The sequence below is a fragment of the Nicotiana sylvestris genome, chromosome 2 (assembly GCF_000393655.2).
Source record: "Nicotiana sylvestris chromosome 2, ASM39365v2, whole genome shotgun sequence".
Lineage (NCBI taxonomy): Eukaryota > Viridiplantae > Streptophyta > Magnoliopsida > Solanales > Solanaceae > Nicotiana > Nicotiana sylvestris.
Window position 1 is genome coordinate 36,705,133 of NC_091058.1, and position 24,112 is coordinate 36,729,244.

General features: G+C 37.2%; 1 protein-coding gene and 1 long non-coding RNA gene across 2 annotated transcripts; both read left to right on the forward strand.

The window, feature by feature from the left end:
• Window positions 1-3,638: 3,638 nt before the first annotated feature.
• Window positions 3,639-7,712, forward strand: LOC104229540 (receptor-like protein kinase HSL1). The gene is made up of 2 exons (XM_009782192.2): window positions 3,639-6,402; window positions 6,967-7,712. Exons 1-2 carry the CDS (start codon window positions 3,813-3,815, stop codon window positions 7,356-7,358), a joined length of 2,982 nt encoding a protein of 993 aa, XP_009780494.2. The 5' UTR covers window positions 3,639-3,812; the 3' UTR covers window positions 7,359-7,712.
• Window positions 7,713-11,401: 3,689 nt separating this feature from the next.
• Window positions 11,402-15,467, forward strand: LOC104229541 (uncharacterized). Its single transcript, XR_711655.2, has 2 exons — window positions 11,402-11,562; window positions 15,174-15,467. It is a non-coding gene; the product is annotated as an uncharacterized lncRNA (long non-coding RNA).
• Window positions 15,468-24,112: the final 8,645 nt, after the last annotated feature.

The following is a 24,112-nucleotide window of genomic DNA, read 5'->3' on the forward strand; positions in this document are numbered from 1 at the left end:
CTTTTTGCTGCGAACTATGTTGTGAAAATCATATGAGTGACATGTGCTCCACGAATCCTGAATCCATATACTATGTGGGGAAATAGAGCAGAGGTCCAATAAATTAGCATGCACAATATGGGAACACGTACAATCCAAATTGGAAGAATTATCCCAACTTCTCATGGGGTGGAAATCAGCCGAATCAAAATCATTATAGACCCCAAGAAAATTTCAATCAACCTCCGAACCCACACTAACAAACAGAAGAGAGTACGAATGACTTGCTCAAGAAGTTGTTGCTTGACAATCAACAGCTCAGGAACGATTTTAGAAATCTTGAGAGACAAATGGGGCAGTTAGCAGCAAATCAAAATACTAGATCTGTTGGAGCTCTCCCGAGTGATACTGAGCCTAATCCTAAGGCTCAAGTCAATACGGTTACCTTGAGAAATGGAAGAGAATTAGAACAAGTTCCAGAGAAAAAGAAATATATAGCTAGACCTCAAGGAGAATTAGGTCCCAAACCCGTTGAGGAGAATAAGAAAGAAAAGCCAGAAATTGTGACAAGGCTACCACCTCCATTTCCACAAAGACTTCAAAATGGAAAGTGGACAATACCTTGAAAGCTTAGCCATTTGCAAAATATGGAAGTTTAAGTTTTTGTAATTTTTATGTAATTTTAGAGGGAAATATCATATTTAATATCCCGCAAATATTTTTTTTGGCTAGGTTTTGGGTATGGATATTGTTGATATACTAGCTAGTCTATATGGTGATTTCCATGCTGAACTCACTTATAAATATTTTTTGAAATTCTGCTAATAATAATCTACATATATTCTAATTCAGTTTTGATTTAGGGCATCTCCAAGGCTGCACCATTTTTTGCACCAAATCTAAATTTGGTGTAAAATTTAGTATTTTTTTTGCTCCAATGGAACACCAAATATTGCACTATTATAGTGCATGAATAGTGTTGCACCAAATTTGGTGCAACACTATTCATCACACCAAATTTGATTTATTATTATTTTATTCATCTTTTTATTTTTTTGAACTTTTAATTTATCATATATTGTGTATATAATTAATTTTTATATTAAGATCTTTATAATTTAAATTTTATATCCTATTTTTTTGATATATTAATTTTTGTATATATTATATTTATATAAAATTAATAATTAATTTTATTATTATTATAATTATATAAAAAGAAATATAACCATTGTTTAAAAATAAAAAATACAAATGGAAGATATCTAACGTTGCTAAAATTGAAAAGTGAAAACTAAATTTAAAAAAAAAAATTAACAATACATAAAATAAAAATACATTATAATTAAAGTACATCAAAAGATGATACATTAAAAAACATAAAATAAAAGTTTAGTAATCCCCTATGTCATTTCCAGGTGCACCAAAATTATCAACGTACTGAGAGAACGGGGTAGAAGATTGTTGTGCTTTCAAGGCTTTTAGTTGATTTATCATTTAAAATAATTTTGTAATAAATGATTATATAAGTGGTGAATGTGAATTATATATAATGAATATGAAAAAAAGAAAAAAGATAGTATTTGTTTGAAGGAAATAAAAAATAAAATTTAAATAGAAGATAATAATATAATATAATATAGAGAAGAGGGAAGAAATATTATTTTTGGTGTAAAAATGGTGTAATGGTTGGAGTAAATTAGATGTTACACCATTTTGGTGTGATATTTGATGTTAGGGTTGGAGATGGTCTTAAATGAAATATAATTTAACATTAATTGATCTTAATTGGTAAATTTATTTTTAACAAGGTACTATAGATACAGTATTGTTCTTCATTTCATTATTGAGATGTCTAACTCCACTTCAACAGTCAAACTCACTACTAGAAAACTGCCTAAAACCAATCAGAAATACCGATCAAAATCGGTCGGGAAACTGAAAAAACAAACCTATTTTCGATCGACTTTAATCTGTCAAAATTAAGTTGTTCGGTAAAAAATAGCAACCGAAATTGATCACAATTTTCGACCGATTTCGGTTGGTTCATAAACGACCCAAAAAGAAAAAATCTACCCTAAAAACCGACCGAAGCCGATCGGTATTTTTCGATTGAATTCGGTCGGTATTTTTAATTATACAATTTAAAAATACACCGTCTGAGTATCGAACCGGGGTTTGTACTGTGGAAGCCGGCAGGATACTATTCTACCACTAGATTATAGGTACGTTTTGGTTTTAGACTTTTTTTAATTTATATGTACTCTTTAATTGCATTTTCGCACGAAAATAACCGACTGATTTTGGTCGGTTCTATTAAAACTATAAAATTACCGACGGAAGTCGGTAGATTTTTTAAAATGACTTACTGAGATAACCAACTGATTTCGGTCGATTTTTTGAATATTAATTTTAACTTATTTTATATGAAAAACCGACCGATTTCGGTAAATTTCTTAAAAAAATAAATTTTACACGATGCTAAAATAATTTCCCGTATTTTTACGCAAAAAAAAAAAAGTTGACCCGAAGTCTACCGGTTTCGTAAAAAGAAATTAAAAAAATAAAATAATCAAGAAAAACTTAACCGACTTGGGTCGATTTTACCGATCGAAGTCTGTCGATTGGCTGCGAATTTTTGACCGAATTTCTAGTAGTTTACGTGTCTTAAATTGTCAAAATCTCCGAAAGAATAGGAAAAACTTGTTAAGTTACCGTGTACAAATTTCTGTCATTATCATATATTGCTTGTGAAATATCAAATAGATTGATAACAATTGAATGATCAAATTACATAATTTGACAAGCAAAATTCACTAACCACATTAATTTCCTTGATATTCTAAAATCATTTTAATACATTTTAGGATTCAAAAAATTATAGTTTGCAATGTAATTTTTAAATTTTTTTAGTTAACGTGTAGAAAGACTTGAAGAATTGTGGAACTCGACATTTGAAAAGTGATATGTCTTGCAAAAATATAAAAATGCGGAGCTCTTCATTTAAAAGTTTTCTGGTTTTTAAAAATAATCTTATTGCTCAATATTAGTCGTTTACTAGCATTTTATATTGATCCCAACAATAATTGTTTCACTTGATAATGTAAAATCATTAAACTCATTTAAAGTTATTGTGATTCGTACTATTTGGTAAAAAAAAAACTAGCTTCGCTCTATATTTCCCTGTTCTTACGAAAAACTTATTCCTAATATGACCCGATGTTTAAGGAAAAACTAAGAAGTTGGATGAGGATCCATGTCATAAAAACAATACCATAATTAGATTAGGACCCATGCAGCAGTAGAGTTAATAACGCTGATAAATTTTGGTATTTTCGCCATTAATGTAGCACAAAACAAATTAATAAATTCTTCATCATTATTTCAAAAATGTGAAAAACATTTATGATTAAACAGTACATATTCAGAGTACTAGTATCATACTATTCCCATCCATGTAGATACAACCCAGATTTTTTGTGTAATTTACGTAGTCATAGAAAACCATTCCAAAAAGGAAACAGACTAAACAAAAAAAGAAATTAAAAACACAATGATTTCGACATTCAAAAAATATTAAAAAATAGACATATATCATATCACCTATACAGACAGTTCACTCTATATATATAATTAAAAACCAAATTCACTACAGATGTCTCTCTCTCTCAAAAAATTAACTCACACAACATGTCTTAGTCAAGCTTTTACTACTCCCTTTTCCCAAAAAAGAAATTTGCAGTCTTTCTTCTTCTTCTTCTCCTTCTTCCTTGTTCTTTCTTGATTGTCTTACCTATTCTTTGAACACAGCAAAAGCCACTTCAATTTCAACAATGTTTCTTCAAATCTTTGTTACTCTTTTGTTCCCAACTTTGATTTTCTCACTTAACCAAGAGGGTCTGTATTTACACAACGTGAAGCTCGGATTTGATGACCCTGATAGTGTTCTTTCCAACTGGAATGAGCACGACGAGACACCGTGTAACTGGTTTGGCATAACCTGTGATCAAACAACTCGGTCCGTTACATCCTTGGACCTCGCCAATGCTAACGTTGCTGGTCCTTTTCCTTCACTTCTCTGTCGGTTGAAGAAACTGCGTTACATTTCGTTATACAACAACGCTGTTAACTCCACCCTTCCTGAAGATTTTTCCGGGTGTGAATCTTTGGAGCATCTCGATTTGGCTCAGAATTTTTTGGTCGGTACACTTCCGGCGAGTTTACCTGAGCTTCCGAATTTGAAATACCTTGACTTGGGGGGAAACAACTTTACCGGCGACATTCCGTCAAGTTTCGGTTCTTTCCGGCAGCTGGAGGTTCTTGGACTGGTTGGGAACTTGCTGGACGGGACTATTCCAGCGTTTCTGGGTAACATTTCGACGTTAAAGCAGCTGAATCTGTCGTACAACCCGTTTTCGACGGGTCAGATCCCGCCGGAGCTGGGAAATCTGACAAATCTCGAGGTTTTGTGGCTCTCGGACTGTAATTTGGTCGGTGAAGTTCCTGATACATTGGGTCGGTTGAAGAAAATTGTGGATTTGGACCTTGCTGTGAACTACTTGGATGGGCCGATCCCGAGTTGGCTCACTGAGTTAACTAGTGCTGAACAAATTGAGCTGTATAACAACTCGTTCACCGGCGAGTTACCGGCGAATGGGTGGTCGAAAATGACGGCGTTAAGGCGACTCGACGTGTCGATGAATCGGGTCACGGGTACGGTTCCGAGGGAGTTGTGTGAGTTGCCACTTGAGTCGCTGAATCTGTATGAGAACCAAATGTTTGGTGAATTGCCACAAGGCATTGCGAACTCGCCGAATTTGTACGAGTTGCGGCTTTTTCACAACCGTTTTAATGGTAGTTTGCCTAAAGATCTTGGGAAGAATTCACCTTTGTTGTGGATTGATGTGTCTGAGAATAAATTTTCTGGTGAAATTCCGGAGAATTTGTGTGGGAAAGGGTTTTTGGAAGAGCTTTTGATGATAGATAACGTACTTACTGGTGAAATTCCGGCGAGTTTGAGTGAATGCAGGAGCTTATTGCGGGTGAGATTGGCTCACAATCAATTATCTGGTGATGTTCCGGCGGGTTTCTGGGGCCTACCACACCTTTCCCTGCTTGAGCTCGTGGACAATTCACTATCTGGTGATATCGCAAAAACTATAGCTAGTGCTTCAAATTTATCAGCTTTGATTTTGTCCAAGAACAAATTTTCAGGTCCCATTCCAGAGGAGATTGGTTCTCTGGAAAATCTTCTTGATTTTGTGGGCAACGATAACCAGTTTTCTGGGGCTTTGCCAGCTAGTTTAGTGATGCTGGGGCAATTGGGAAGGCTGGATCTTCACAACAATGAGTTAAATGGTGAGCTTCCAAGTGGGATTCATTCTTTGAAGAGGTTGAATGAATTGAACTTGGCAAACAATTATCTTTCGGGAGCTATCCCCAAGGAAATTGGGGGCTTGTCTGTTTTGAATTATCTTGATCTATCAGGGAACCAGTTTACAGGGAAGATCCCAATGGAGTTGCAGAATTTGAAGCTTAATCAGCTGAACTTGTCGAACAATGACCTTTCGGGTGATATTCCCCCTTTGTATGCAAAGGAAATGTATAGGAGTAGCTTTTTGGGGAATGCTGGTTTATGTGGAGACATCGAGGGCTTGTGTGAAGGAACAGCTGAAGGTAAAACTGCTGGTTATGTTTGGTTATTGAGGTTACTCTTTACTCTTGCTGGATTGGTGTTTGTAGTTGGGGTGGTTTGGTTCTATTGGAAGTATAAGAATTTTAAGAAAGCTAAAATGGCTATTGATAAGTCTAAATGGACTTTGATGTCGTTTCATAAGTTGGGTTTCAATGAGTATGAAATCTTGGATGCTCTTGATGAGGACAACTTAATTGGAAGTGGCGCTTCCGGGAAGGTTTACAAGGTTGTTCTGAGCAAGGGTGACACTGTTGCGGTGAAGAAGATTTTGAGAAACACGAAAATAACAGATGAGAGTAGTGATATCGAGAAGGGTAGCATTCAAGATGATGGATTTGAAGCGGAGGTTGAGACATTGGGGAAGATACGGCACAAGAACATTGTTAAGCTATGGTGTTGTTGTACAACAAGGGATTGCAAACTTCTGGTTTACGAGTACATGCCTAATGGAAGCTTGGGTGATTTGCTACACAGCAGCAAAAGCGGCCTTCTAGACTGGCCTATGAGATATAAGATAGCCATGGATGCTGCTGAGGGACTCTCTTACTTGCATCATGACTGTGCTCCGCCGATTGTTCACAGAGATGTTAAGTCAAACAACATCTTGTTGGATGGTGATTTTGGAGCTCGAGTTGCTGATTTTGGTGTAGCGAAGGCGGTCGATGCCAATGCCAAGGGAATCAAGTCCATGTCTGTCATTGCAGGGTCTTGTGGTTACATTGCTCCAGGTTAGTGGATAAATATTTCCACTTTGCAGCTTAAATTTTAATGAGTTTGTCTAATTTGTTGATATCAATACCATGTTGAGTTTTACTTACCAATTTTTATGTCGTAAAATTTTGGATTCTTGCCTTTCAAAAATGAGATCTAGTATTACTGTTGCAGCCATTGAGTAGACCGCTAGATCTATATACTGCTATATTTCCTGGATATTCCACATTTTGTTAAGTATAATAAACTTCTGATAGAAATTGCCTCATATCTGGACTACCCTAATACAGTAACCGCACAGCATTTGAATAGTCCACTAGGCTCCACGATGTTTCCATGTTTAAACAGTTCTGATGAAATTGTTCTTGAGGATAAAAGACCGTATTAGGACAGTAGAAAAAGTTATGCTTAGTTTTCCACTTTTGATTTTTGAAACTATTAACAGCTAGCTATATTGGGGGCAGCTGGTAAGTTTGATTATCAATAACCCATTTTGGGTTTCATGTGGCGATTTTTTATTAGATTTGTGTTCTTGTTTACTTTGGGCTGCTTACTTTATTAAATTCTCTTTTGCATTGCAGAATATGCATATACACTGCGGGTGAACGAGAAGAGCGATACATACAGCTTCGGTGTGGTAATCCTAGAGCTTGTGACTGGGAAGCGCCCTGTGGATCCCGAATTCGGGGAAAAGGATTTGGTGAAGTGGGTATGCTCTACACTGGACCAGAAGGGTGTAGATCATGTAATTGACCCTAAACATGATTCTTGTTTCAAGGAGGAGATATGCAAGGTCTTAAATATTGGCCTCCTCTGCACTAGCCCTCTCCCAATCAACCGACCCTCGATGAGACGGGTCGTAAAAATGTTGCAAGAAGTGGGTGCTGGGAACCTGCCCAAGGCTGCTTCTAAGGATGGCAAATTGACTCCTTATTACTATGAAGAAGCATCAGATCAAGGAAGTGTAGCTTAAAGATGGCTCAACAAATTTTGTCACAAAGGATGAACTTGAAATTGGTACTCATTTAACATCTTTGTTCATCTGCTAACTACTCAATTCTTTGTCCACAAGTATACACTAGATGTTTGCTGTTGTTTTGGGTTGAGGGGCAGAAAGAATTGAAGTTAAATGTAAAAGGGAGGCAAAAGAATATTAGGAAGGGCACAAAAAAAAAAAAAGAGTTGGAAGACGCTTGTTTCTCAATTTAAATTTCATCCAACCACCCAAATTATTGCAGTAATTACTAGCCAAGTTTGAATATCTGGCATTAAAGGATCTTAAATGTGCTACCTATACTCTGTTCTCTTGACAGTGATTTTTCTACAATCTCCAGCATCTTTCTGGTGAATTCTGAGTCTAATCAAGCAATTTTTAAAGTTGGTTGTTGCAATTGAACTACTGCTTTTAATGGTAACTACTAGAGTATGTACAAGAATTACCAAAAAAGGGGGAATATTTCTCGAGTCCGGAACCCAGAGTGTAAAATAAAATAAAATTTACCTTTCTATATATAACGCAAAAATACGCCACGCTATACCTTAACGGTTACTTTTGCCGTTAAGGTATAGCGCGACACATTTTTGCGTTATATATATCGCAAAAAAACAGCGCGCTATACCTGTTATTAAATAATCCCCTTCGTCTTCCCCAAGACCAGAACTGACGATTTGACTGGCATGTATAGTGCGGCCTATTTACGCGCTATATATATCGCAAAGAAACAATGCGCTATACCTGTTTGTGGGCCCACAAATAAGTTAACTGACATAACAATAATTTAAATGTGTATAGCGTACATTCAAAGAGCGCTATACATAAAAAATTTCAACCCCCGGGCTTGCCATTTCCGATATAAAGGGGTTAGGATTTTAGGAAAATCCATTCCCAAAAAATTCTAACTCCCATTCAAACTTTTCTTCTTGTTAAATTCTCAAGCATTTTTTCGTAATGTCTGAAGAGCGTAGAATAAAAGTTTCATTATATTGGGTGAGGGGGTGAGGTTGTAATGGAGAATAACTCTGTGAAGTATAGTTTATCTCCACAGGGTCATGTTAAATTACCACTTACAATGGAGTACGATAAATTGATATCGTTGTTATGCAAAAAAATGAGTGTGTGATAAACTGAGGACTCCGGATGAATACCGGAAATTTCTTGTAATCAAAATGTTGGATATGTACGTCAAGGTCGAAGACATTCCCAACAATGAGGTTGCCGGACAGGTTCCGGAGAACCCCCACTCATCGGGTTTGTTTGTGTTTGTTTTATAATTTAAATTCTTAATTTTTAATTATTTAATTGTACAAAGTATATATATACCTATTTTCATCTACCAGTATAAGAAATACTTAAACTACAGGGATTCTACGCTAAAATACTCTACAGTTTACTACGCTAAAAGGTTCTGCATTTTACTACGCTAATAAATAATCTAAACTAAATATAAACAACAAATACATTTTAATCACATAACATTCACAAAAATACATATAACATACTAGTTTCGCAAATAAAACACAAAACGACATGGAAACACTAATATCTAAATTCGGATATTAACAGAAAAAATTATTTCTCAATTTTACATTTTTTTAGGCTTAATTCTTGAAAGATGTTACTATTGAAATTGTTTACTGTGTAGAAAGAATGTGATACAAATTATTATGATGTACTAGAGTTTGGTGACTTATTTATGGCCCTCTTCTTATTAACTGTAATGGGTCCGAGATTCTTATCTACCTCAAATTGCACTAGTACATCTGAAACATTTCACCAAAACTATGGCCAAGGGAAGAGGACAATCCAGTGCATATCCAGAAGGACAGTAGCCATTTGTTGGCCAACATGTGGGAATTCTTGCACGTGTGCTTGTTTGCTTCCTGATTTATTTGAAATACTGGAAAATGATTTGTTAAACAAAAGGAGAGATAAAATACTGGAAGTTATTTTTTTTTCTTGTCAAACTTACTTTGTTCTCGACAAACCGATGGATAATCAAATTGTTAAAGAGTTTTACTTTAAACTGGTCAAGGATACAACTTACAAGGTATATAATTCGCTCTAACATTGGACTTCTAGTTAATTCAAAGGATCTAAGTACCATTTTTAGACCGCCACAGGTGTGGTGGGTGACGGGTCATATGAGTGGACTGTTCATTTAGTGCTCTTATCGACATTTGATCATATATATATATATCCATAATTTTTCCGAGGTTAACGTGTTCCAAAAGTTAACACAAGTGTGCTCCAAAAGCATTTTTCCGAACACCAACCTAAACCCGCATCGTTTCTAAAACTGTTTGGGAAAATTGAACTAAATTCGAATCAAAATGAAACTTAGCTTAATTTAGCAGGAAGAATAAATAATCTTTAGTTATATTAACAACTAGTCAAGTTAACGCATGCTTCTAATTCCCCTTTATTGCACTACTTGTACCTTCTATTAATAAAACTTTTACCATTTAAAAAAATGCTTCTAATTTATCCGCCTTCGGAAGGTTAGTTCTCTTTGTTTCGCATATTTTCCCTACTTTCAGATTTGTTTCAAAATAGTTAAGAGTTTAAATTGTAAATACCAACTCAAACCCTCCAAAATGAAACCATAACACCAACCATATGAACAGATAGCAAAGGAAATGCAAGAATTTAGGATAAGAGAAGACAGTGTAACAATAACTTTGAATTTTCCTTTAGCATTCTCCAGTAGATTTTATTCCTTTGTAGAATTAAGGGCATGGTGGTTGCCGGCTGCACCGACTATTCATCTTTGTTATACTTAATTTGTTTCTCCTGTGGAAGAGCAACTATTTTATTTTTGTTTCTTCTCCCCGCAATTCCCCCAAAAAAAAAGCACATGTCTTTTAAGGAAAAACAATTAAAGGACAAGATTTAAAGGTAAAGTTAAATAGTACCTGAACTTCCTGCAATAGGTTTGTCCTTGGTGAAGGGCAGGGTAGTTGGAAAGATTCCCAATTCATTATCATTCAATTCAGTAATTACCTTTACTAGTACATGAGGTTAGCTCATCTATTGACACTTCAAAAAGTAAATAAGATAAATAAGAAGAGTAAGAAAGAGGATTTTGAGCAAAGTCTGTTAGTAGATTTAGTTGGGAAATTCCTTATTATTCAGCACTCCCTTTACTAGTGCGTGAGGTTAGCTCATCCATTAAAGTTGTGAACTGTAAATAAGTAATTGCTCTGTAGTCCGTCCCTACTCATATTTGATTTTTTATCTGGAGTTTAAAAATATAAAAGAGACTTTTGAAATTTATGCAACAAATATTTTTGTAGCTATAATTTATTTCATTAAAAATAAATGAAAGTTTAAAATTAATTTATTCTTATAAATATATAAAAGTATCATTCGTTTTATAAAATACTAAAAAAACGTATCACATAAAATGAAACAGAGAATATAACAAAGAGCCACCAAGAAGTATATAAATAGAACCACCGGGTAAGGTGCACTTCTCCATTTAATGAACCCTGCACGACGCAGATTTACATTATCAAGTTCTACATACCGAGTGTTTAAACAAAAATATTTAACAGAAGGCTAGAAGAGAAAAAGGATTTTGAGCAAAATCGACTTCTAATTATAAGTTATAATAAGATATTATTTTAAAAAAATAGTAGATATTTATTTTCGAGGTATATGGGATGTACCCGATCTGTCCTATGAAATAATAGTAATTTACCTTGTAAGACAAAGGGGGTTGAGAAGTGAGAACCCACTTGGATCAAGGTTGGTCTGCAAGGAGGCCCATGCACGTGTGCAGGTAAAGGAGGCCCATGCACGTGTGGGCATTGACAAGGAAATGAAGCCCAATTTACAGATCCAATTTTTTGTGGGCCGTTTCATATAATATGTGACCCCACTCTGTAGGCCCTGTACCTTTCTACATTTGTCAGCCCTTCCTTCAGGCTTTAATATGCAGTGGCCCATTCCTAATTTCATTTTCAGCCTTTAATATATTTACTCAGACACCACGGAGTTTTGGTGGGTCTTTAATTCTTTCCATTAAACTTTTTTTTATTTTAAATATCAAGTCAACGCCAAGGCTTTCAATGATTGACTCTATCTTTCTCCTTGTGGGATCATGTGGCTGTCTCCTTCCATCTCAGTCATCAATGGTGTAAACTGTAAAGCACGAAAATCCAAGTAAGATAAAAAGGTAACAGAACTGTTTCTCTTTCTATACTTAATTTACGAAAAAAAAAACTTAAATGTAAACTTGCTCTAACCAGCGTATGCTGGAATCGGATTGGTAAGTCGTCCAAAAACAGAAAAAGTTTTACAAGGAAGAGAACTTTACCCAATGAGATAGTATATGCTTTTGGTTTTCAAAATATCGGTATCTCATACATCCCGTTTTGAAAATTCTTAGATGAGGTAACAATTGTGATGACCCAAAGAGGGGGCATTTGTATCTATATCCGCTTTTTGGGTCACGTTTTAATTTGTGTTCGCTTTGCAAAAAAAATAAATTGCAAGCGTACTCACTTTTTCGCGTAACTTCAGCATACGGGGCTGAAGTAGTAAAGACAATCACGGAAAACTTCAGCATTCTAATAGACGAGACTGAAGTAGCAAGTGTGTTGAAGTTTTTGTTTATAATTGCTGAACTTAAGCATAGTAGCTAAAGTTTTGTTCTCTATTTGCTGGAATTTTTATTTGTAATTGCTGAAGTTTTTGTTTTTGTAACTGACGAACTTCAGCTCTAGAGTTGAAGTTTTTATTTTTGTAATTGGCGAACTTCAGCTCTAAGAGCTGAAGTTTTTTGTTTTTGTAACCGACCTCTAGAGCTGAAGTTTTTGTTTTGTAATTGTCGAACTTCAGCTCTAGAGCTGAAGTTTTTGTTTGTAATTGGCAAACTTCGGCCTTTTAAATAAAAACAAACAGAGAAAGAGTTAGATTTTTAAAATGTAAAGCAACACCACTTCCACAGCAATAAGAATATTTTTTTTTTAAAAAAACTCGGATGTTGCAAGACGCAAGATGTAAAGATTCAGTATCTCAAAACAAAGAAACAGTCATCTATCACAACAGATAATATTAATAGAAAATGAGCATAAGATCATAGCTATTCTAGACCGACAGGTTCGCTAGTTGAGGTCGAAGAGTTTTCCTTCGGTTCGTGTTCAGTGGAGAGGTCAGCCTCCTGAGGCATCGACTTGGGAGTCCGAGTCCGATATGCGAGACCGTTATCCTCACCTTTTCCCCGACTCAGGTACTTCCTTCTTATGTCCGTTCGAGGACGAACGGTTGTTTTAGAGGTGGAGAATGTGACGACCCAAAGGGTCATCACCGGTTTTCTCCCTTTTTTCGTGCTTTCGAGGCCTTGAAAACCTCACCTTTAGTTACCTCGATTTGCGTGTACAGTCCGGGCGCATAACTGGAAAAGCTTATGTGCTAAATTATGTGAAATTTGATAAATTGTGGCTTTAAAATGGTCAAAGTTAACTTTGGTCAACATTTTGGGTAAACGGACCCAGTCCCGAACTCGTGATTTGACGGTCCCGGAGGATCCGTAGAAAAATATGGGACTCGGGCGTATGCCCAGAATCGAAATCCGAGGTCCCGAGCCCGAGAAATGAATTTTTAAAAGAAATTATTTTTCTGAAATTTATTTGGAAATTTGAAATGAAAATGAATTAGAAAGCATTGGTATCGGGCCCATATTTTGGTTTCGACGCCCGGTACAGGTCTTATATGTGGTTTAAGCGCTTTCTGTGAAATTTGATTGAAATCGGACGTCGTTTGACGTGATTTAGACTTGAATTCCTAAGTTTGAATGTTTATGAAGTTTGATGAAAAAGTGATGATTTTGAGGTTTGATTCCTCGTTTATGATGTTATTTTGTCGATTTAATCGCATGGTTAAGTTCGTAGGAGGTTGTTGAGTTAGTGTGTGTGTTTGGTTAGGAGCCTCGAGGGCTCGAAAGTGTTTCGGAAGTGTTTGTGAGTGGTTTTGGCCTTAGAAAAGTTGCAGAAAATAGCAGTTCTGGTGTTCTGTTATCCAGTGCTATGCGATCGCATAGGCCTTTCCGCGATCGCATAGAGTGAGTTTCCAGGTGCCCTGTTTGTTCTATGCGGTCGCATAGATCCACCTGCGATCGCGTATAGTAGCCACCATTTGTTATATGCGATCGCATTCCCCTTCCGCGATCGCAATGCATAAAAACCAAACCCGGAATGGAGCCCTTTTTCTTCTATGCGTTCTCAGCAGCCCTTCCGCGATCGCAATGACCAGCTTCCCCTTACCCTATGCGATCGCATTACCTTCTTCGCGATCGCATAGGGTATTTTTGCCCAGCGATTTTAAATGCCTAAAATAGAACAGTGACGAGGTTTAGTCCATATTTCACACGAGTTCTTCTTCTCCACAACTCTTGAGCGAATTTTTGAGCACTTCTTCATCAAAGTCTTTTGGGTAAGTAATTTCCCACATATTTCCTTCACTCTTCTTCATTAATTACTGAAATCTTAAACCTAAATCATGAAATCAAAGTAGAAATTAGGGGTTTTGGGTAGATTTAGATTTTTGGGAATTTTGAGTGATTCAACCTCAATTTGGGGTCGGATCTTAAAATAAATTATATATTTGAACTCGTGGGGTTATGGATAATCATGTTTTGGTCCGAGCCTCGTGTTTGTTCTAACTTTAGTTAGAGGGAATATGATTAGAGTGTTGTTTGCTATTTGCTAATTGTTGAGTACGGTGTATAGGCATGGTGACGAGTATCTATACACCGGAGTCTAGCATGACCGTGAGTCTTATTTGTGTTTATTCGGATTTTGTGATACCTTTTCCTTGTTAAATTGATAAATTTCATATAATGTGAAGAGTTTGAGGAAGAATTATGATTTGTACATTCTTGGAGCATTCGCTCGAGTATATCATAAAGCGTGAAAGTATACAAAATGATTGAACCCCTTTGGAGCGTTGGCTTAGGTGGTAAAGTGAGATAAGAGGTAAAAGTAAAAGAAAGAGAAAGAATTATTGAATTGCTCCCTTGCCGGAATGCTTGTTGCTTTGTTGACTATCTCCCTTGCTGGGATGCTTGTTGCTTTGTTGACTATCTCCCTTGCCGGGATTTCTATCAATATTTGTCTACTCCCTTGCCCCTTGTTTGTGATTATTGCTTGGGTGAGGAAGAGTGATAAATCACGAAGGGTGATGTCGTGCATTGTTTGCTATTGTGAGGAAAGAGTGATAAAGCACGAAGGGTGATCCCGTGCATTGTTTGCTATTGTGAGGAAAGAGTGTAAAGCACGAAGGGTGATGCCGTGCATTTTTTGCTTTCTGATTCTTTGTTGATATCCGAGTTATGTTGTTATATTTTTTTTCATCACTTGTTCTTATTTGATTTACTTCGAGGTTATAGATTTCCTTACCCTATTTGCCTTGTGATTGTTATTTGGGTGAGGAAGAGCGTAGAGCACGAAGGGTGATGTCGTGTACTATTTTGGTGAGGACGAGAGTAAAAGCACGAAGGGTGATGCCGTGCAAATTGTTGATTTTTGATTCTTGTTGACATTCTGGCTTTGTTACTTCTTTCTATTATTGAGGATTTCTATTTGGAACTGTTAGCTCCACATAGCATGCTCCCCCCTCTTAGCTGTTTAAGTTTTGTATATTTCCTTTTATTGCATATATCTGCACAGGTTATTTTTGGTAGGTCCTGTCTAGCCTCGTCACTACTTCGCCGAGGTTAGGCCAGGCACTTACCAGCACATGTGGTCGGTTGTGCTGATGCTACACTCTGTGCATCTTTTTGCACAGATCCAGGAGCAGCTTTTGGACCTCAGCAGTAGGATTTGATCGGGAGCTGACTTCAGTCCAGAGACACCATGGTAGCCTTGCTAACATCCGCAGGCCCGGAGTCTCTCTCTCTTTATTCAGTTTGTTATCTTTTGTACCCAAACAAACAGTTTATAATTTTCTTTCAGACAATTGTATTTAGTAAATCTTAGAAGTTCGTGAGTATTGTGACACTAATCCTGGGTAGAGGATTATGTTAAACTTTCCGCATTTCTATTCAGTTTTTATATAAGTTAAGACTTCCGCTTGAAGTTTTGATTATGTTGCCTTTATTACATGTTGATAATTATGGAAAAGAATGTGTGTTAAACGGAAGGTAATTTAAGTTGGCTTGCCTAGCTCCTATTAGTAGGCGCCATCACGACCCCGAGGGTGGGAAATCCGGGTCGTGACAAGTAGGCATTTGCATGAACCTTACTTCTGGAAAAAGAAAAGATAACACTTTGAGGAGGAGAAATGAGGCTGAAGTTGTTTAAAAAGTAGGTACAAGTTACAACTTTTAAAAAAATGGGTATAGGTTAAATGGGGGCGACCAAATGGGGCGCCCCGTGCAATTTTTACCCCAAAGCATCATCTTCTATTTTTTAGAACTCGAATCCATATTCCAAGGCCTTAAAAACCTCATTTTTATCTCTCCTCAGTTTGTGTGCGCAGTCCGAAAGTGTATCCGGAAAGCTCTTATGTTAAAACTTTATGAAATGATAATTTTTGGCCTTGTGAGTACGTAATTTTTGCCCTATTTGAAATACTCATGCAAATTAAAAAAATAAATTTTTCCCAAATTGTTTGCAATTTTATAGGATTTTTTGTAGAATTTTGTTAATTGTTTGCATGACTAATTCTGTTAAAATCATGAAAAAATATTAAAAATATCATGCATTGCATTTAGATTTTGTGTTCATATTTTAGGATTAATTAGTTAATTAATTGCTTTGTTAAAAATGAAAATCACAAAAATTGGCTCATTTTTACATTCTTAGCTTTAATTTTAGATTATTAATTTTTTCTTTTAATTTAGGGTCAATTAATTGTTATAAATTTTATAATTGGATAATTAGATTAATTTCAAAATTTAGATTAATTTAGAAATTTAATTTAGGATTTTTAATTAAAGAGAAAGAAAAGAAAACAAGGAAAAAAGAAAGGAAATTGGAAAAAAGGTTTGTTTTGGACTCAATTTGGGCCAAATGTGTTAAGCCCAATTAATTTTGGCTCAGATCCGACCCAGCCGCAACCCAAATCCGGTTCAGCCCCTTGCATAAGTCAAACGACGCCATTTTTAGTTCAATCAAATCCAAGCCGTTGATGTCGTGTGATCCAACGACTAGGAACTGGCCTTGGTTTCATATATAGCTGTACTAACACAGACATCCCCCATCGAACCATTTCAGTTTCCATCTCCCTCTCTAAACAAATCAAACCCTAGCCGCCCCCTTATGCCCTCGCCGCCTCCGCCGTTGACCACCCACCGAAAATTGCCTCACGGCGGCTACGGTGCTCCAAAACCTCCCAAACTCACACTCCACAACCCTAAGCCCTTTCCCAACACCATTCCACCATCATTTTCCCCCAAAACACCACCTAAATCCACCAATTTTGGATCTGAGTTCAAAACCTAAAAAAACCTAAGTCTCCGAAACCACCCAAAACTCACACCCCATGACCTCCACACCCCCTTTAACCCAAATCCCTCAGTATTTAGTTATTTGATTCATTTGTTAGCATGTTTAGGTTAATGGTGTGATCACCTAATTTTTCCCCTACATGAAAATAACTCCCAAAAATAGACCTAAATAATTTCAATTGATTTTTAGGAGTTTTTTCTTTATTTAGTTGCATTTCATGCATTTTTAATATTTTAAAATCATAGAAAAATCATAAAAAATGTCACGTTTTAATTCATGTCATCTTAGGTCTAATTTGGATATAGGAATTAATTTTATTAAACAAAAATCACAAAAAATTACTACAATAGTCATGTCCACATTTTAGCTTTTAGTTTTAAATTATTGAAAATAAGTAAGATTAACTTTACAAAATAATTTAAGGTAGAGCCTAATTTAGGATTTTATTTAGCTTGTTTAGTTAATTCAATTAGATTTTTTTAAATCAAAAGAAAATCAAAAAAAAAAGAAGTAGATTTGGTCTTTCAATTTCGTCTAGGCCAGCTTATTTTGAAGCCCAAAAATCTCAAATTACCCAAGCCCATACAATCCCAATTCACTACCCAAATACCCATTACCCTTTACTAAAACCCTACCTCCTACATATAAAAACATATTTTTCTTAGACCTAGAGATAATGTCAGATCTTCCCTTCTCTAAAGAGAGAGAAACGACGCCTCTCTGCTCTTGAACATAGACAAACGACCATCCCCTCCCTTTTTCTTCATTATATTCTCTACAAAATATACCTAAGACCTAAAATCCCTAACCCTTAGAGATCAGCCATGGACCCCTTTGATTAACCTAGAAGACAACCACATACACAAGAGAGAGGAAGTAGTGGACAAACTTAGGATTCCCAATCTAAAAAATACAAGAAAAATTATAGAGAAAAATCCAAAGAAACATCATGGAAAGAGATTACGAAGTTGCTGCATTTTTTTACTGTGTTTTTATACAAATTCTGGTTCCTCAATCAAATTTTCAACTGAGAATACAAGTTGTCTTCTGCTATCCCTGTTGCTGTAGCTTGTTTTGTCTTGCGGAGCTTCATTTTCCCTTCTGTCTAACCTTTATTTGGCACGCATAGTGTATTTCCCGCATAATTAGGTATTCATCCTTTGAATTCAAGTTCTTGTTCTGTAAAAAAAATGGATCGATTCTTTTGTTTTGCCATGAAATGTGAAAATTTAGATTTTTACTGTTTTGGCGTTCTTTTGCTAGATGTATGTTCATGGGTACTTGATCGAGGCCAACCCTGCACTACTATTGAGTAGTGAGAGAGGGTCGAAGGAGCCTTTATTCGATTAAGGTCGGGATCAATTTCCACAGGGAGCTAGAAGTTGGAGTAGAGTTTCTATCTAATTGAGAGTTGTGTATGTGTTCCAAATTACACTTCTAAATATTTTTGGGTTTTTGTTTTACTTCTAATGTTATCAAACTACAATGCTAAATTAAACTAGAATAAGCTAAGAGTAAACTATTGTGAGTTGTTCAAATGGTAAAAAGGCACTAGGGTAGTGACTTTCGCCTAGGTGGTTAATTGATGGATACTTGAGTCTAAGGCATGATTAACATATTTGGGGAGTATGATATAACCATTGCACTATTTTACCACTCTACACCTCTTGGTGGTTCGAGTGATTTTGCCCGGATTGACTTTCTCAAGACCAATTGAGTATGCAAATTTGCACAAGCAATCAAGGTTCAAGTCGGGTATTACTATCTCTAGGTTTAACCCTTTTTATTGGGGCTATCAATCTCTTGAGTACGCTCGAATTCCTTGTTGGACCAATTTCAGAGACTTAGGCTCTCTTTCTTAAGAAGAGCCAAAGTCAACTAAACACAAACTAGTGTTTGCAACCACCAATTCAACAATTAAACATGAAATTAGCCCAAATATCAAATACCCATAGTCAATCTAGCCCTAAAACACAAGACCCATCAATTACCCACACTAGGGTTGAGTCACAACCCTAGATTATGGGTCTAGCTACTCATAATTAGAGAAGAAAACAAAGAAATAGATGAAGAAAAACTCATATTAATTAATTGCTAAGATAAACTAGAAGATTCAATATTGAAATGAAGCTACAATTACTCAAAATAGCTAAAATATTCGAAGTCACGAGCACAGCCCAGTACCAAAACTATCTGATAACCTAAAAATAGGAAAAAAAGCTATTTATACTAAGCTGAAAAATCTGGACAAAAATACCCCTACGGGGCTAGTGCGGACAACACAAAATCACGTGCGGCCGCACTAAGGCTCTTGACTTAAAATTCAGCTCTCTGAACTCGGGCAATGCGGACCGCACAAAATCGAGTGCAGCCGCGGTGGCTTCTAGTGTGGTTTGCATGAAATGGAGCGCGGACCGCATTGGGCTTCAAACTCCAAACTGGCACTTATCTGATCCTTGGCTCTGCAGACCGCACTAAATCGAGTGCGGCCGCAGTGACTCCAATGCAGACCACATTAAATCTCATGCGGCCGCATTGCTTGTTGGCCTGGAATCAACCTCTCTGAACCTCACTTGTGCAGACCACACAGAATGGTCTGCGGTCACATTGGGCCTATTTTGCCTGAGCTTTGTCTTGTCTTGGTACTTGTGCAAGTTTCACTCCTTTTTGAGCTGATCTTTGACATCTTGTCACTTTGTTGATCAAACCCGTAATCAAGCACAACTTGTGAGCCTTTTGGGACTATTTTGTACAAATTTCTAATCAAAACATAAGCAAGAAGGAGTGTAAAATGTATCAAAATCCCTAGTTATCAACTCCCCAAAACTTAAGCTTTTGCTTGTCCTCAAGCAAACAAAATAAGACCCACCCTTTAAGGAAAATTCCAAGAAAATTCAGTTGTTCTAAAGTGGCCTCATCTAGCATCAATTGGGACTAACAATTTCCTTCAATACAAATGAATCATTAACAATATTTACTCTTTGAAACACCATGGATTAAATGCGACACAAGAGCATCAAGAGTTGACTCAACACATCAAAAGATTCTTTCTATTACTTTGGTCATTGTGGAACCAGACTCACATATTCTCAACTCTCCCTAAGCAAACCTCACCTTTAGAATAGTAGTACTCACAACGAGGTTAATGGAAAATCACCTATCTCTCTCAAGGAAAAGTCATGAGTCCAGCTCTAAGTACCATATGCTTGCCCCTTATGTGAGTCACCACTAATGTAAGTTTCATTCAACTCAAGATCATATAAGGCTTTTGTGGAGACATAGTAAAGGCTTTTGGTTTAGGGTAGGTAATGTTTGGTCTAAGTAGATTCCATCTTCCCTTAAGCACTTCTTTTGTTTCATTTTGGCTCAAATTCATTTGACTTTTTGAGTCTTTTCACTTCTTTCTAAGGGGTTAGAGAGACACACTGTCACTCTTTCTTGTACATTTCAAATCTTTTCTCCTTTCTCAACTTTCCACACCTTTAATTCTTTGCTTTTCTTGAATCCCTTTTTATTCAATTCTACTTTGAGCATTCTTTTTGTCTTTTTGCTTTTCCTTCTTTTTCATTGCCTTTCCTTTTCTTTATTTTGTACATTTTTACCACTTTGTTGCCATCCTCGTCTCCCCCCCAAACTTATAATTTTGCCATGTGCTAAAGGAAAGATCGGGTGCCAAGAGAGGGTATCTTTTAGAATGGGTAAAGGCTTGTATCATGGTCCTTTGAAGAAAAAAGGTTTAAGGCTCAAAAGGGTTGACTAGGGATCTTATCATTGGTAGGTTATGGAAGTGTTCAAGCTATCATTTGGACCAAGGAGAGCCTTTAATCATGTCTCAAGTCAAAATTCACTTAGGATTTCGCCTCAACAAACATTCAGGGCAAGTTCTAGACCAATGGCTTGGGACTTGGACTTGCAATGCAATTTCTCACCACAAAAGCTATGGGATTGCTAAAGACATAGAGTCGGGGGCCCACAACGACCTTAGATAAGATTTGAGCACACAATGGTCTCGAAAAACTACTTGATGATTATCGGTCAACACAAGAGTCTCAAGGTCACAACTTTTATCATCCTAAACACAACAATTTGTTTTTGACCATGATATCAAAGGCAAATGTTCTAGGCCCAAGTGAAATTTGCTTGAGGTACCCTTACCACTAACTACTAAAAAGCAAAAAGAAAAACAGACTCAAATCCTCGTCACTTATGATTGCACGAGGAGTACCAAACCTTGTAAAGATGCTCTTCTTGAGAAATGCAACAACACTCCGGGCCTCATTGTTGGGTTAAGCCACAGCTTCAACCCACTTTCAAACATAGTCCACCACCACAAGAATGTATGTGTTCCCACACGAGCTAACAAACAGGCCCATAAAATTAATGCCCCATACATCAAAAATATCAACCTCAAGAATGGTATTGAGAGGCATCTCATCTTTCTTCGAAATTCCACCCGCTCTTTGACATTCATCACACCTCTTCACTAGTTCGCTTGCATATTTGTACAAAGTTGGCCAATAAAACCCACAACTAAGAACATTGGAAGCCATCCTTGCCCCGCCATGATGGCCACCATAGGGAGAGGAATGACAAGCCTCCAAGATACTCACTTGCTCTTCCTCCAGGGCACACCTTTGGATCACACCACCCATGAAAATCTTGCACAGGTACGGCTCATCCCAATAGAAATCCAAACTATCCCGTTTGAGCTTCTTTCTTTGGTTAGAAGAGAGCTCACACGAGATTATACCATTCACAAGGAAATTAGCAACATCGGCAAACCATGGCATCTCATTCATTGACACCGAGAGGAGTTGTTCATCGAGAAATAAATCATTAATCTCTAGGCTATCATGAGGCCTCCCCTCTTCCTCCAAGCGGGACAAGTGATCCGCCACTTGGTTCTCACTACCCTTCCAGTCCACTATCTCCAAATCAAACTCTTGAAGTAACAAGACCCATCGCATCAGTCTAGCTTTAGAATCCTTCTTCGTCATCAAGTATCAGAGTGCAGCATGGTCGGTATGGATTATAACCTTGGCACCCATGAGATATGGCCGAAATTTCTCCATTATGAACACAATAGCCAAAAGTTCTTTCTCGGTCACTATGTAGTTCACTTGAGCATCATTCATTGTCTTGCTCGCATAGTACATCGGATGAAACATTTTGTTCACTCTTTGACCCAAAATCGCCCCAACCGCAACATCGCTCACATCACACATGAGCTCAAAGGGCAAGCTCCAATTAGGTGCGGTAATGATAGGAGTGGTGATTAACTTATGCTTGAGAAGTTCAAAGGCTTGCATACATTTTTCATCAAACACAAACTTGGCATCTTTTTCCAACAACTTGCACAAGGGATTTACTACCTTCGAAAAGTCTTTGATAAATCTCCGGTAGAACCCCGCATGCCCAAGAAAACTTCGAACTCCCTTGATAGATGTAGGGGGAGGGATCCTTGAAATCACATCAATTTTTGCTTTGTCTACCTCAGTACCATGCTTCGAAATTTTATGCCCAAGAACTATGCCCTCTTCCACCATAAAGTGGCATTTCTCCCAATTGAGAACAAGATTTGTTTCTTCACAACGGGCCAAAAATCTATCAAGATTCTTCAAGCATTCATCAAATGAGTCTACCACAACACTAAAGTCGTCCATGAACACCTCCAAAATGTCTTCCTCCATATCAGTGAAAATGGCCATCATACACCGTTGAAATGTAGCAAGTGCATTACACAATCCAAAAGGCATCCTCGAAAAGGCAAATGTGCCATATGGACAAGTGAATATGGTCTTCTCCTAATCTTCCGGAGCAATCAAGATTTGGTTGTACCCAGAATATCCATCCAAGAAACAATAGAAGGCACGCCCAGTAATTCGGTCTAACATCTGATCAAGAAAAGGCAAAGGGAAGTGATCCTTGCGGGTCACTTTATTCAACTTGCGGTAATCCATGCATACCCTCCAATCGGTGAGGGTTCTAGTAGGAATCAACTCATTTTGTGAATTTGCAACCACGGTCATGCCACCCTTCTTCGGTACACATTGCACCAGTGAAGTCTAAGAGCTATCAGAGATGGGGTACACAACCCCCGCATCCAACCACTTGATTACCTCCTTTTCACAACTTCTTGCATTGCCTCGTTTAACCTCCTTTAATGCTCCAAAGAGGGCTTTGCATCATCTTCCAGAATAATCATGTGCATACAGAATACGGGGCTTATCTCCCGAATATCAGCTAAAGTCTATCCAATTGCCTTTTTCTGCTTTTGAAGTACCGCCAATGTGGCATCAACCTGCATGTTAGTAAGGCAAGAAGAAAGAATAACTGGCAAAGTAGAATTTGAGCCTAAGAACTCATACCTGAGGTGTGGAGGTAGTGGTTTCAACTCCAAAATCAGAGGCTCCTCAATTGAAGGTTTAGTTGGTGGAGTCTTTCTATTCTCGAGGTCCAAAGATAATTTCCTAGGCTCATAAGAGTAAGAGCCTATTCCATGAAAAGCATTCACGCGCTCCACTCGGCCCTCATCATCATTGACATCAAGATTCAACATTACGACCTCTAAAGGGTCCTCCACATTGATCATTGCACTGGTGTCATCAACTATCACTGCTGTGACAAGGTCCACAAAAGATCACACCTTGGTACTGTTAGGCTGCTTCATTGATTTGCAAACATGAAAGACCATTTTTTCATCACCCACCCGGAAGGTGAGTTCCCCTGCTTCCACATCAACTAAGGCCTTCCCCATAGCAAGGAAAGGTCTCCCAAAAATGATAGGAACTTTATAATCCACCTCACAATCCAAGATCACAAAGTCAGCCGGCAAGATAAATTTATCCACCCGGACAATCACATCATCAATAATACCCAATGGTCTCTTCATTGTTTTATCCACCATTTGTAATCTCATGGAAGTCAGCCTAGGTTGCCCAATACCCAAAGTCTTGACATCAAATGGAATAGGGCATCAAATTGATACTAGCCCCCAAATCACATAGAGCTTTAGCAAAATTCGCACTCCCAATGGTGCAAGGAATGGTGAAAGCATCGTGATCTTCAAGCTTCGGGGCCATTGAATGCAATATTGCACTAACTTGGTGAGTCATCTTTATAGTTTCACAATCCATAGACCGCTTCTTTGTTACCATGTCCTTCATGAATTTAGCATAGCCCGACATTTGTTCAAGAGCCTCCACTAAAGGCACATTGATGGATAAGCTCTTCATCATGTCAATGAACCTTTTGAACTAATTCTCATTTTTATGC